At 46.4% G+C, this 15,724-nt stretch overlaps 1 protein-coding gene across 3 annotated transcripts in view; it reads right to left on the reverse strand.

Moving 5' to 3' along the window:
* cd2ap (CD2-associated protein) overlaps positions 1 to 15,095 on the reverse strand; it is a 41,998-nt gene extending 26,903 nt beyond the window's left edge. For 2 of the 3 annotated variants that reach the window (XM_030110355.1, XM_030110354.1), the window contains exons 1-2: positions 14,851 to 15,095; positions 2,977 to 3,134 (exon numbers count right to left, since the gene is read on the reverse strand). In XM_030110355.1, coding sequence (XP_029966215.1) covers positions 2,977 to 3,134; positions 14,851 to 14,854 — 162 coding nt within the window. In that variant the 5' untranslated portion in view covers positions 14,855 to 15,095. The remainder of the gene's footprint in view (positions 1 to 2,976; positions 3,135 to 14,850) is intronic. The other variant, XM_030110356.1, reaches the window with a different exon arrangement.
* Between the last annotated feature and the right edge of the window lie 629 nt (positions 15,096 to 15,724).

Here is a 15,724-nt window from a genome sequence, read left to right on the forward strand (position 1 = left end):
AGTCTCGCTCGGACAGACGACTAAGCGAGATTGCTATTCTGGGCGACTGTCAACGCTTAAACTGCCAAGTCCTGCAATTATGTTGCTCGAAACCGGTCCGTGGTGCAAAAACAGTTTGGCTGCCGCTGGTGTAAACAAAACAAAATAACACTTTAGCCCTTAGGTGCAGCGGTTGAGGGTTGAGCAAAAGGCTATAGAATGAATTCCTACGTTGGTCCCATACCTCTTGCTGCACAGGCCTAAGCACGTTCCAGTTTGTTCTGGCATTGCAGCTACAAAACACTCGACTCGTGCACTCTGCCTAACCCTTGCACGACCACCAGCGTTTTCTATAGAAAAGAGGACCGGAAAACCAAATACCCAAGAACAGACCAAAAGCACGAGGATGCTGGGTGGAGCCGTCACCTGTCAGCGCGTGAAAACCTCACCGCTCGACATTTAGAGTGTGTGACCACGTGTACAGCGCAGTCATCACACTGATGTTTATCTGACTGTGCCTGCAACCGAGTAAAACACGGGCCGCCTTCTCCTCAAGCTCCTTAAAAATGAGTCTTCTGATGAGGCAGGAAACTGGAAAAGATCTTCACCTCTTCTATCAGAGGTGTCAAACACTTTTTTTTTTTTTGGTGCAAAGTATATGTGATTAAAATGTCTCTGTTTTCAAGATAAAGCCAATTCTCATGAAACCTTCTGTTGGAAAATACAGTCAAATGTCCAAAAAATGTTTTCTCAAATGTTTTCTTTCTTGCGGACCTGTCTCAGCCCACAGGCCTTATGTTTGACACCTCTACATTGAAACTCAGTCTGCATTTTTGTCAAGACTGATTTTGCTCTCTACGTTTGAAAAAAAAAAAAAAAGAAGTCTGTGGTATTTTTGGGAAATTGTTCAGAAAAACCACATTAAATTTGGAAAATGTGCAAGCATGACCGTTTTTGTAGAGCCTGTATGAGGGGTGTCAAACATAAGGCCAGAGGGCTGAAATTGGCTCTCATGAGGCTTCAATCCGGCCCACCAAACCAACAAGGAAACTGTTACCATTTCAAAGAAAACAGTGATTTTTTAAAAAAAAATAATTTCTCAGGATGAAACTGGGCTGTTCGAGGCCCCTGTACTGCGAGACTCCTCTGGCCTCGATCATACTCTGTAACACCACCACAGACACCTTCCTGTTGTCCTCCAGCCTTTTTACAACACAGTAACTACAGAGTTTCCACTAAACACAGCACTGAGTCAATCAATTGCAAAACTCAGGGTGTGAAGCTCGGAGCTTGGCCAAACGTGAACTAAACTACCACTTGATCTGGGTGTGAAACGGGGGCTTCAGACACCACGGCGAGTCTCAACACATCAGGGTAATACCCGGACTGCAGGGGGCACGCGCTTGCTAACACATTTCTAATCTCCCTGCAGCTAATGAGCATCGCCAACGCAAAAAGAATAAATCACGTGAATAAATCCCGACCTCTTTGTGACAACTGGTTCTCGAAATCAGCAGGTTTTAACTCTTCTCAACATAATAAGCTCGTTCCCTTAGTCAAGGGAAAGTCAAAGTGCTTCTCTGTGGCGGACGTCACTTGAAGCTGAAGCCCCTGATCAGACCTACAAACACAGAAATCTACAGATCCTCCCATGTCTTCTACATATCACCACAGCTGAAAACGTTGTCGGGAGCAAAGGTCAACAGCCAGCAGGCTCCTCAGAGGATTAAGCTCTCCAATCTCGGTGACTGGGCCAGGGCTGCTTAGCAGATTACCTATCTCACTACGCAGGATTAGAAGATGGCGCAAAAACAGGAGGGAGACGAGAGAGACGTGAGGACATCCGAGGAGGTACGAGCGCAGTGACTCACCTGGCGAGGCTTTGACAGGTGGAGCGTCTTCAGAGAGAACAGATTTCACAGTACAACACTTAAAGCAGCGCCGAGGCAGGGCGACAGACGACTCACTTCTACCCGAGACCCTGCACAGCTTCAGAAACAAGCCCGGCTGACTGACTGCTACATGCTACAGCTCCGTACGTGTAGAGAATCTGTGCGAAGGTGCTTCACATATCGTTTCCGTGTGGAGTAGAAATGAGGCTTCATGGCATTAAATAAATATCCTCCAATCCGAACTCAGTTATCAATTAGGATCTCTCTGAAACGCCGTCCCCCTCAGCTCCGCAGCGCCGTCAGCAAAGTAATTACAGCGCAGAGAACAGAGGAGTCTGCAGGCTAATCCGTCTGCTCCTGCCTCTTTGTGCTCCTCACATCAGCCTAATACCTGCAGGCGGCTGCTTGACGGAGTCACCTGCCGGCCGTCTGAACGTCCTAAACCCCGGCCGCCGCAGCGCCCCTGACACCCCGTCTCCATTCTGACAGGGGATTATTACAGACCGCCGCTCCACAGACAAACACTCGGCGCAGTTTACCGAACTTAACGGCTCAAAGAGGCATCTGTACGACTCCGTGGTTGAGTCACGCCTCCTCATACCGATTCATAAAATCCTGGCAACACCGACAGTAACCTGAAATCAATACATTTCAGAACAAAATAATCAATCACAGATGATTATTAATGATTGTTACAAGCTGTCAGTGTGGCGCTGGGCGCTGCTTTTGCACCTCAGGCAAGTTCATTTCATGTTCTGAGTGTGTTTCCATCAGAGGATTTCTTCCTCTCTACACTCCGCCTTCGACTCTGAGCTGTCAAGAGAAATCGGATCATGCAAATTCAGGTAAAAATTGAGAAATCCGGTCGCTGTCATTCGTCGCTACTCCAGAGGTTTCTACTTTTGACTCCATCACCAGACGTAAGGTAATCCTTTAAATGTGGATGTCTGTGGCAGGGTGATTTATACCGCCGGTTACCATCGCAGCTCAGCGGACTGACGCGTAGAAGTGTACGTCAAGCGCGCATCGCCGAGTCAAAACCTGCTGGCAGGGGAACCGGGAGGGTCTGACCACGCCCCCTTTAAAGCCGCCGCTCCTCTCTCACCTTGACGAAGTTGTCAGGGAAGAGGCCTCTCTTCCCGTTGAGGTCTCCCTCCATCCAGCCGTCCTCCTCGTAGTACCGCACGTTCTTGATCACGTCGCCCAGTCGCAGGGTGAGCTCGTCATCGTGGAGCGCGTCGTAATCGTATTCCACCACGACCTCTGGGGGGGCGGGGAAACAGAGGACGAGGAGATGAATGGTTAAAGAAAGAGAGGAAGCCAGGCCACGACAGAGGCACAACAAACGAGGGTAAAGAGAAAGGAGCGGCGGTCAGAGGAAGAACAAGGGAGAGGTCAGATAAGATGAGGAAGTTCAGGGGAAAAAGGGGGAGATAAGAAACTGCAGCTTCACAAAGACATCAAGAAAAACTCACAGCAAATGATTGTTGCCCTTTTGCTCCTCTCACAATATCAAAAACAATTAAATGGTTGGGTTTTTCCTATGTAAATGTGCACAGAATTGACTATGTATTGTATTGGGCGCTGTTTAAATAAAGTTGAATCGAACTGAAATATCCACAAAATTCCACATAAATTCCGAATTAAGTTACAGGGGTAAAAAATAACCTTAAATCAAATAAGAAATAGAGGTCAAACGAGCAGAAAAAACCCCCAAAAAAGGCTGAAAAGCATGAAGTAATTCAAAAAATAAATTATCGAAACAAACAAGACAGTACTGACAAAACACAAGGAAACAAAGAAATCCAATCAAAGCACAATAAAATAAGCCTTAGTGTAAAAAGACACTGAGCAAAAAATAGGAACAACTAGATGAAACATTAAAACAAGCAGATATCTCAACATATAGCTCAAATAAAGCACAAGAATAAAGCCACCTCAAAAAAAAAAGCTCCAAGTCAAAATGACCAATAAAGCTTAAAATGATTAAAAAAGAAAGAAAGCTACAAAACAGAATAACTCAACACAGTGTGCTAATATTAAAACAAAACAAAACAAAACAAAACAAAACAAACATGTTCAGCCCAGATCCAATCAGGAACAGAGCGGCTCCCAGCTAACAGGACGGCTGATCCTTCTCCAGCTGATCTCAGCTTGTTGCTGTTCAGCAGTAAGTCAGCATAATGAGAGGTAGTGAGCCGTCTGAGAGCACCTTTAACTCATGAATCATGGCAGAGAGGCTCAGCTGGCTGCAGCACAAACAACAACAAATGTGTGGCTGTGAAACACACACACACACACACACACACACACACACACACACACACACACACACACACACAAACCCTTCCCTGAGCAGGGCCAGTAAGCAGCGCTGTAAAGGTCGAGCTCGCCGTCAGCGGCGGCTCGAACCCCGACATCAGCAGCCTGGGACCCATTCCAAGGAGGAAGTTGGCTTTCTCCTCCTCCTGCAGCGCTTTGAAAACAAGAAGAGGAGCGCCGGTGGCGCAGGAAGAAGGGGAAAGTGAAGGGAAGGAGACGGTCTGAAGGCATGTCTGGGCTGCACTGACCTCCATCTGACCATAACACCCCAGCAGGGTCGAACGCCGAGACCCGGGTTTTCTGACTAAATACCACTTCCTACTGAACTGCTGTCCACTCTGAGCAGCATTTGGACAGCATCAAGCGCCATACTGGGGATGCAACGATGCCACTTCAGTACCGTTCAATACTTACTGATACTGAGTACTGACATGAGAACTATAAATACCATCATTCATACTTCTTATACTAATGATATGCAAAGGCAATGAGCTGATGCTACACACGACTCCAACAGTTTTCATGGTATCTATCTACACAGTGCTGTGCAGGAATCGAGCGCCACACACTCCAGCTGGCTCTTAATGAGTGTATCAGTCATGCTTTAATCACGTTCAGCATGTAGCATCTCTGGCGTACGAGCACCGCGACCCGATAGCACCGTTCTGCTTTGTGTGTTTCTACCTGACGTGACCTCTCTGAGGATTCCTCTGAGAGCCAAAATACATGCACACGTCCCGACGTGAAAAGCAGGAGAAGAAGAAAAAAAAAAAAAAGAAAACAAACACACCAAGCCGGTCGAGGCGCACACAAATAACCGGCTTAAGCGAGGCCCCCTGACTGTAATTTGGGCCTCTCTGTCCATGCAACCACAGGAAGAGATACGGCCTGCTGTAGTAAACAAAACAACGCTGACAGACGCAATCTCACTCTGCTGAGTTAATGCAGCACACAGGGCAGCCCTCATCTTCCACATCACAGAGTGAGTGTGTGTGTGTGTGTGTGTTTCTGCACACAACCATTACAGCACCTCAGTGGCCTTGCTTACACACCCTGACTGAAGCGTGCAGCCGTAGAACGGCGCTAAATATCTAAATTGAAACAAGGTCTTTTTTTTTTTTTTTTTAACGACTGCTCAAAAATGGTCCGTCCAAACGGCGGCCTCCAGAGTGGAGTTGTCCTTGCAGTCATGTTTATGTCAATGTTTATGTTTAGAGCGCATTGTTCCCTGCAACCAACCGCTCGCTGCCCTGCGTGACAAGCACGCCACTTTCAGCTCGGGCTGGGCGATCATGTGGTCGAGCTTCGTGATCGCGATAAACCTCTGGTGGATGGCAGCGACCAGCTGTGAGCCCATTTAACTGATCAAACATGGCAGAAATATGCGTGACAAAAGCCATATGACTAAATGGCTGTTAGTTTTGTCCACCATGAGCCACCGTACTAATTTCTACGATGATTATAGCCCAGTCAATCACATACACCCTGGTTTAACTCATAAAGGTGAACGTTTTCACAACGTTGAGCGGCGTGAAAAAAAAAAGAAGGTTTTTTTTGATTGAAATCGAAGTTGAACAATATGAAAAAAATGAATCAAGATAATTATTTTTCCTGGCATGTCGCCCCGTCTTTTACAGCAATTCTGCTGCTTCATGTAAACGGAGATGGTTTGCAAAGCATTGCAGTGTGAATTTCTTTCCTGAAACAAGAATGCAAAAATGATGTGTTTTCACTTGAAATGCTGAAATGTACATGCAATCCAGGTAACTCCAAAGTGCTATTGCAAAGAAGCCGACTCCTGACAGTCATGAAACTCAGTAAACCCTCAGACATGGTGCCTGTGAAAGCAGCAGCAAAGTGGCAAGTCTTCTTGGGTTGTTCCACAGAGGAAATGCCTTTCTACACACATGAAACACAGCTAAAAACAGCCAGTGTACAGGTGTGTGTGTGTGTGTGTGTGTGTGTGTGTGTGTGTGTGTGTGTGGTAGGAAAAGAGGAAACTTCCTGTCGATTCAGTCTGAGAGCAGCAGCAGCTGGAATCTAATCTAAATAGCCTTATTGGTCGCTCAGAGGGAAGTTCCTGACAAATGAAAGTCAAAGTTGACAGCAGAGGAACATGAAATGTGTCGGGTCGAGGACTGAACACAGGAGGAGATTCCTTCAGGACTGATCCAGGAGTTTACCCGACCACACACCCTGAGCTTCGTCACACACCCTGTGTCGGCTGGTGTGTCTCTGATGGCGGCAGCGGGGATGTAGGTCAGCCGGTCTGAGAGTCGTTCACCGCATGATGTCAGGCTGTAACATCAGCAGGATGCGACCCTCTCGGTTCTGTTACGGCGATCCCACGACGTGAAAGTCACAGCATCGCGTTTTGCTCTGCTATCTGGGTCTCACTGTGCCACCTCTGGCGTTCAGCAGCGTCCACGCCACCCAGCAGCCGAGGGCTCCTCCACTGTCCGCCATCCAACGCAGAAATAGGTCAGAAAGCTGAGGGCTGCGGCCAAAAGAGCAGCCACTAAGTGGCGTGCCGTCGAGCACATGATGGGGCTAAAGATGGAGTAAAAGATTTCGCTCCAGGGAGGAAGAGGAAGGCAGACGCCTCGTATGGACACAAGTCTGATTTGCTTCATTTCACCTTATTTTGCACCATTAAAATCGGCTTGATGTTTAGTTAGCAGACACTTTAACTATTGTTCAGTCGTGGAAAACCGATACCTGAAGTGAAATGTGTTGACAGTCAACGTTGGGTTTTGTTTGGCAACCTCTTCTCACAGTAGAAGCTCTTTTATTGAACGTAACACTGATCCATCTAATATTGTGCAGGTCTGCAGGACCTTTGAAGGAGTGCTGGGGTATCTGGCAGCAGATCCTCCAAGTCCTGAGGTTGGGGGGGGAGGAGCCTCCCTGGATCGGACTTGTTTGTCCAGCACTTCGCACAGACGCTCCACTGGACTGAGATCTGAGGAATTCGGAGGCCGAGTCAACATCTAGACCAGGTTGCTTTATTCCTCAAACGCTTCCTGAAATATTATTTCTTTGAGGCATGACATTGACAAAAGTGACACACTGCACTCCCGGGCTGATCGTCTTCACAGCTGGGTGTCATGTGACGTGTTCATTAGGCCGCCATGTTTACGGTGGCGAGAAGAAGTTCACATGAGGAGAAATACATAGTATAATAAAATAAAATAAAGGGCAATTACAGCTAATTTGCAGTCTCAGGCACAGTGGAACGACACCTCGGAGTCGGGAGTGGTGCGCAGGGATTCCTGACATACTTGCTGCGGCCGAGAGAAAACAGGATCAATTATTGGAGTCCGGCAGCTCTGGAGACTCTGGCTGTGGAGGGCAGACACATTAAGCCTATTACAGGCCAAACACACACACTTTGACAATACCAGGACTGTGTATGAGTGCAGGCGCTGAGTCAAAGTGTTACTCTAAATAAAGGTAATCACAAAAGTCACATGTATCATGGGAAACGAGCCTTTGTTCTTTAACCACTAGGGGGCAAAACGTTCATCTATCCACGACTCTTTCTTCCAGAGAGGAAGCCAAAGAGACAGGAAGTGAAACTGAGCGATGCTAAACTGTGGCAATAGCAAAATAAAATAAATATGCCATCTTCAAAACAGTAGTGCGAAACTTCAATACACCTTTACATCACATCTGTGGATAGTATTAAAAAAAACCACATCCTGATGGTTTATTCAATGCAGAGTACTTTTATTTTGATAACAGTGATTTGATTGTATTTTCTCTTCTGGTGGACAGTCATCGCCACAGAACTGGTGCGTGTCAGTCCTCTGGTATCTGTGTGTCCCCCGCTCAGTCTGACACATCAGAGCGATGGATTATTGATCGTGATGGGACTGACAGCTCAGGAGACCTCACGTCTATTACGGACATTTCCGGTAATATTTTGGCGCCTGCTGAAAAACACCCACAGTTAACAGATGACGGCTGCCAGAGACGATCACCACTGATTCGGAAAATGCCAAACTGCACAGCTCCTTCCAGAAACCCTGGATGTTCATTTCCTTTCATATAACTAAGACCCAGTTAGATAACAATGTTTTTAAGTGGAAATGCAAAACTTTGAAACTGTTTTGGGTGTAAATCTTTATGGTCAACCTTTGTCTAAACGAGGAAAACACACCTTTACTGAAACACGTAGCACGCTACAGGTGGAGTCCACATGTGAGGAAATCATTCTTGTGTGCAGCTCTGATGGACCCGATGCGTTTGTGCTGCCTCTACGGCATACCTCCATCATGTCTAGTCTTGCTCGCTCCTCTTATCAGATCCTCAGTTTCTCCTCTCAAACCCAGCGAGAAGCTCTGAGGTGACGGTTTCTGCCTGCGCTCCATTTCCTGTACTTCCACACGAGATGAATGCACTAATGAAATCTAATAAAAACACGGCGAGAGCAGAGTTAAGCTTCCAACTTATCGTTTCCCCTGTGCTCTCGTTAAGCTTCCAGGCAAACGCTTGTTAGACCGTGGATTTTATATGAGCCACTGACAGACAGGAGGATGTTACAGAGGCGAGAAAGACGGGAGAGGAAGGAAGAAAGGAAGGAGGAAGGAAGGAAGGAAGAAAGGAAGGGGGGAGAGGGAGGAGGGAGGTACACAAGGCCACGCAAGCGAGCCGACTGCCATGCAGACTGCGCTGCTTCGCTCAGTCAGTAAAGAGGAAACTCATAACTGCATTCCTCGCCGTCCGGTCCGCGAGCTCGCTGATAGGAAGGCCAAAGCCGGAATTCTCCGGCTCGTATTGTTTTTATCCACTGCCCAGTGCCCGGGCGCAGAGGCAACCTGGACGGCATTGAACTTCCAACCTCAGGAGGTAAAAGAAAGGCCAGGTATGTCCACTATCAAACGCCAATCCCGTCACAAACAGTCATAAGAACCTTTAAATTTAGACTTTAAAATTGACAGAGTATATGTGATGAAAATAATATTTTATCACAAAGACAAACAATTACCAACAGCCAATAAAGCCAATTTTACTGAAGACTTCACAAAATACAGGGAAATATATATATTAAAAAAAAAGCTTCTCAATCAGCGTGTTTACGTTGGACTTTTTAGTCCTGTTTAAATCTTATAAGTCTTATTCCGCTATAAACTGACCACGTAAACGCCTGAAAATTTTGCTCAGAATTAAGTTACATCTAAATAATCCTGCCGGTTTGTTGCCCGTCGGGAGCTGAATTATATGTAAATTAGGCGTGACTTTATTCCAGTCGTTTTGATAACATTCCACCACGATGACGCAATATTCCAAGATGGCGGCCCCGCAGTTCAACTCGTACGAAGACGATTTATTTAACGGGAGCTTTAGAAAAAATGGTTATCACGAAAAGAGCGGATAGACGGGAGCAGAACAACGAGAAACATTTTCAAAGCCGTCGCATCAAAGATAAACTATAGAGAAAACTGGCAGTAACTCTTTTTTTTTTTTTAAATCTATGTTTTTGTTGATATTTTTTTGGTTGGTAGTTTGGTGGGCCAGATTGGAGAATCTGCCGGCCTGTGTTTTGTCCACTAGCCTTATATTCGACATAACTGCTTTAGACGAACCAAGAATCAATCCCTAACCTCACGTAGGGCTGTCACGATTAGGAATTTTAGGAGACGATTAATTGTCAGGAAAAAAAAAAATTGCGATTGACAAATATATTGGGTGGGGGTGGGGGTGTGTGCGTCAAGTCGCGGCCGGGGGGGGGGGGGGGGGGGGGGGGGGTCGCAGGTCGCGGGTGTGTGTGTGTCTGTGAATCTACTCGCGGGCCTGCCTGGACAGTTCGTCGGGCCGTATTCAGCCCGCGGGCCGCCAGTTGATGATCGCTGTAGTATTAGCATTAGCATGTGAGCGCTTTTGACCGGCACTGTTTTACAGCAAAATTAACACATGGCTTCCTCCACGTCACTGGGCTCCCTTAGTTGGGCTGAAAACTGAAATGCATCCACAGCGGTGCCCTGGTACGTGCCTTCGGAACCAGGACCTCCTCACCCTCCATGTTATTAGCCTAGCCTCGCTAACCGTCCAGCCGAGACGAGAGGGAAACGGCAGGGTGAGCGAGGCTGCGACGCTGCATGGGGCTGCTGCTGCTGCTGGCGCTCCACCATGACGTCAGATTCTAAGCTCTATGCAACTTTCTGAATGAAATAAATAATTCACAGTAATCGCAAATATGAAAAATATTCGCGAATATGTAAAAAAAAAAAAAAAAAAAATCGCAATTAACGATTGTCATAATTGTGACAGCCCTAACCTCACGCCAAGGAAACGTCACAGCTGTGTGAACTCTGACCCCTACAGATGGGGCTGATGGGAGCTTTGTATGGAGTGAATGTACAGGTGCGTATCAAATGCAACCTCTAACCCTGAAGCATTTGTTTGTCTATTGTGATGTTTACGGACTGGATTTTCCTGTCCACTCAGCGTTTGCTGAACATGTGGCTCCCAGAAGCACATATTTACAGAGATGCAGCCTGAGCTTCAACGGCCCGTGTGATTCCACTGCTTTGCATATCATCTCATTGATTTGCAACCTTTTTTCTGCTAACTGTATTAAGCAAATATTGGCAGATCCACCAGCTGGGGACGATTTCTCAGCCTGGCTTTCAAGGATAATGCTGATAACTGTTATTTGCAGCTGTAATGTGTTTGCCACTGAGGGGGACGTGGGAGTGAAGCCGGCCTCAGGAGGCGAGTATGTGCCTCAGTTTGCAGTCTGCGTGAATCAGATGTTTTCTAGATACTCCCATCGCACAGATTAATGTCTTCAATTCACTACACAGGTAGAGGTAGACACCTTAATGTTGAGGATTTGAAACTCTTTGCCCAATTAGATTGATCATTTTCCTCTTCATGCAGAGATCGTGAGACAGTTAAGAATCCATACGGACGTGACGAATGAAGTCGGGTTTAATATACAATCACACAGCTTGGCTCAAGTCCAGCCTTTGTTGGAACGACTGAGGACTCGCACGCATGGAGGCTGGCTGATTAAACACAACGCTGACTGCAGTATCCCGGCGCCCCGGCTGTCCGTGCAGCTCACGCCGTGCCCGAGGGCCACTCTCGGCCTGCAACGCGACACACTCCGGCTTATGGAATTCCGCCAGTCGACCAGTGAGTGGATGCATGTAGGCTAAGCTAAGTTCAGGGAGAGCAAACAGTGACGGCGAGGGGCTCTCGCTCGCAGCTCGGACATGTTCAAACACAACCTGGTTACCACAGCGCTGAGCCACCTGACTGAAGGACATACCAACGGCGAGCAGTACACATTCCCCGCTCATGAGAACCTGGTGAACTAAAACAGACGGTTCAGGAGGTTATTTTACCTCATTTTGTCATATATTTACAATATCAATAACAGATCAACATCATGCACATACATGCAATTACCATTTAACAGACTTTAACAGCAGAACAGTGAGGGAGGGGCAGTTCTGTCATTCAGCCGACTAATCACAGCGCTCAACTCGCTCCGACACCTGTACAGGAATTGGCGAGAGATGAAAAGATTGAACAATGCTGTTCACTCTCCCCATTAAGGGACGGTAAGTGGACTCCACCTTGTTGTGGCAGTGTGCAGGCGTGGCGGCACTGCGCTGCACCCAGCATGCTGCTGCTGCTGCTCCACGCAGTGCTCTCGCACAGCGCTTCACAATGTGGACATTCGTTTTCAAGCATCGAATGGAAATACAACATTTTTAAAGCGATTCTGACAATTGTAACTGAAACAATTATTCATAATATCAGGACTGAGCACTGGCCCAGATGGGTGCACTCGTCACTGGTGTCTTTTGTGCAAGAACCTGCTAATGGCAGAGGGGTCATCATGATTTGATTTTTCATGCCAAATGCAGAACATTACACTTACTTCCTGTCCCACTGCATCTCTAATACACATTCAATCTAGTAATATAGTGTAATAATCTAGTCCTCCTGGATTTGAAGTGCCCACAGCATAGTGATAAGGAGAAATTAGCCATAAAATCTAAATATATCCAAATATTTCAGTCATAATCAGTAAACTGATTCTCAGTTTAAAACAACCCACAGTATTTCCATCTGTTACTTTAATACTACCACACAGTGCAGGAGGCTGTTACCGAACAACACAGCAAAACAACAGGGTTAGAGTGAGCAGGTTTCCCTCAAAGCAGCCAGTTTTCATCATCACTGCTTCATAAGTTCCACGCTCGCCCGTCCGTCCCGTGGCTGTCAGGGTTGACTTACGCCCATTGGCAGTGCAGTTAGCCACCACTTCATCCCCACCACTGTAACGACACATTTGTATGTGGAGAGCCGAGAATAGCCTGGTTCATGCAAAGCACTCTGATTCCTCTGACACAGCAGCCCGGCCTGCTAACGTAGCGACAGCTGAAGGCTGAGCGGGTCTGATCTTGAAAACCTGTTTAACCACATACTGAAGTGCATGAGCGAGTTCGACTGCAGCGCAAACCACAACAACCAAAGTCTGCGCACTCAGCGAGGCAAAGCAGACAGGTTTGACGATACAGTACGGAGATCACATCATTTCCTCTTCACACCAAACATTACAGCTTTGTGACAGAAATAAAGTAACACCACCACTCCTGCTGCGACTTTAACGACAACTGGTGTTGTGACAACCTCAGGTTCAAGAGGACTGATTGCACCGGCTTAAAAATTAACCTTCAGATCAACCTTGTTCCCTTCAGAACGGCCTGGAACTGTGACCGATGTTGGCACAAACTGGTGAAAGTCGCAGTAAAATAACATAAAACACCAGAAGCTGTGGTCAAAGTGGAAGCAGCGTTGACCACACAACCGTCTGCTTTGTTTGCTCATCTGCTGATGTGTGTCTTTGCGGTTTTAATCGTCCTGTAGGATTATGTAATCTGATGGAGAAAGAGCAATCTTCCATAAAAAGGCTTTAAAGTTAAATACATCAATCCCGTCCACTCACGTGGATTAGATGATGTTTGGTTGAACTAAAAGTCAAAGTACAACAGTCCTGTGATATTATGAGAGGTATAAAAGAACTTTTTCCTCAAAGGTAAACTACAGTGGGACACATACTCAAATCTACTGTCAAAGAGAAAAGAATGAGTCCTTTTGAAAACTTAGGGCAACTCTGAGCAAATTAGCCTTCACTAAGTAAATGGGCCAAAAGATTAAAAAACACACATTATAAGAAAGTGTGCACATAAGAAGTGCAGAAGTAACTAACTTAAACAGGAAATTGTGGTGGGACAAAGTGCATAACCTGGACTCTCGAAATCAGGATATGTTTATGTCATGAAGAGCTTCATGAACTCATTAGGAAATAATCTATCAATATACAATCATCAGGTTGAACTGATAGTAGAATTGTTCCAGGAAACAATTAAAAAACAGTTTACGATTTCGATGATCTATATAATTCATGAGCAGTCTTAGGAAGACTCTTTAAAAGCTGGACTACAGTAGGTTGTCATAATCTCTGAGATTAGTGAGAACTTTGTAACCACGAGCTTCATGGAAGATCCTTCAGGAACACTTCATTCATGAACTGTAAAGAGTAACTACAGATTATGGTGGTTCCTGACCACATGCAATGAGGAGTTTTGTGTAGTTTGTTCACTATGGCGGTAAATAAGAGTGCTGTCTTGTCATGGTCAATGTAAATAATGTTTACATGATATGTCAAGTAAAAAATAGTAAACGTCTGTTGCGTTTTGGGTTTCCGTTTACACGACAACACTTGGAGTCAACAAAAACACGATGTTCACAGCATATTATCCTGTGTGTGTGTTGTTTCACTACAAAAACAAACAGCACCAACTCATGACCAGCCACACTAACTACATTTTCAGCATTTTCCATGTAAACAAACATCAATTTAGAAACTTTGTGTAAGCAAGAAACTTTTTACAAACACAGGGTCTCACTTGAAAGGTAGTTCTTGAACACTGGAGTCGATTATATTGATCAAGAATCTCTGAAAGGAAAGGAAAGAACTGTTCAAGTTCCTTCATGAGCTGGGAAATAAGGCATTTCAATGGAACACACTGGAGAAGTTTCCTGATCTGTAAGTGTGCTGTAGGAATCAGACTATCAGTGTCTTGACCTGGAACCAGTCTGATGGAGAATGAATCCAAAAACACTGAACTGCAGCATAAAGTGAGACCCTGTAAAAAGCAGGACACTCAGGAATAAAAGTCACCTAATCCGCATCAGCCAGAGCTCGGTGAAACAGGAAGCTAAGTTTCCTCTCTGGAACCAACTCTATCCACGTCGACTCTACGGAAAAGTGGGAATAAACTGGGAATTCCCGAGTTACTGCAGGAGTTGTGGGGACCGTGTGTTTTTCTCCACAGGCCGTTTCGGAAACAAACCCGGGGATGGAGGAGGCTTGTGCACTCCAGCAGACTGCTAGCCGGCTAGGCTAACCTGCTAAGTTTAGCTAACTTTCCTCCCCCGCTGGCGGAGGCGGCGAGCCCGCTTCAAGACGCCGACAGGCGGCCCGGAGCCGGAGCTCGGCCCGGGGCGGGCTCGGTGCCTCCGGGCGGGGAGCGAGAGGCGACGAGCGGGCTTACGTGTAAACACAACACAGGCGCCACATCATGGAAAGAGAAAAAGAAGAAGAAGAAGAAGAAAAAAAAAGAAAACTCACCCATTCCCACCCAGTCCTGTGAAAACGCCTCGCTGAAGAAGCCGACGCGGGGAACGCTTCACTCCGGAGACACACACCGACCGAGCAGGTAAGGCGGAGCGGAAGGAGCGTCGCTGTTCCCGGGGATTCAGACAGACAGCGGCCGCGGATCCATCCGGAGCGGGAGGAGCAGCAGGAGCAGGAGGAACAGCGGGAGCAGCCTCCTCAGTGCGCCGTCCCACCCCGCATGTACAGTAACCACTCTGCCTGGCTGTGCGCGCGCACATGTGCGTGAGTGCGCGCTCCCGAGGCTGAGATCACTTCTTTCACGGTGTGTGACAGGGGCGGAGCGGAGGAGGACGGGGTGGAGGGGGGTAATGAAGTTTATTTACAAAGTACAGGTAAAGTATTTATAACTATTAAAAAAAAGATGTGCGAAGTTCTGGATTCATTTTTAGTTCAGCTGAAGCAGGGGTGTCAAACATAAGGCCTGCGGGCCCCAAACAGACCTGCAAGAGGCTCCAGTCCGGTCAAACCACCTAACAGAATGAAGGAATTTCAACAGAAACTGATTTTATTTTCAAACAAAATTCTTAAGAGCACCAGGATGACTGCTGATTCGACTTTACTACAGTCGGTTATGTCCAGATCAAACATTCAAATTCTTCTCAATACATTTCCAAGCGACTAAAACCTGCTCCAGGTGCTCTTACCACGAATGAAGATTAAAAATCTATAGAATTACTCAAAGAAGCCAGCAGCTAATTTTTATTTATACAACAATTTATACATTTACAGAACTTGCTGAAATTGTTCTGTTAAAGCAGAAACTGCTGCCCTTTAATTCAATATTTCAAATTTGTTTTTTTAAACTGTTTGACAATCTATTTTAGAT

This window comes from Salarias fasciatus, chromosome 15, assembly GCF_902148845.1.
Source record: "Salarias fasciatus chromosome 15, fSalaFa1.1, whole genome shotgun sequence".
Lineage (NCBI taxonomy): Eukaryota > Metazoa > Chordata > Actinopteri > Blenniiformes > Blenniidae > Salarias > Salarias fasciatus.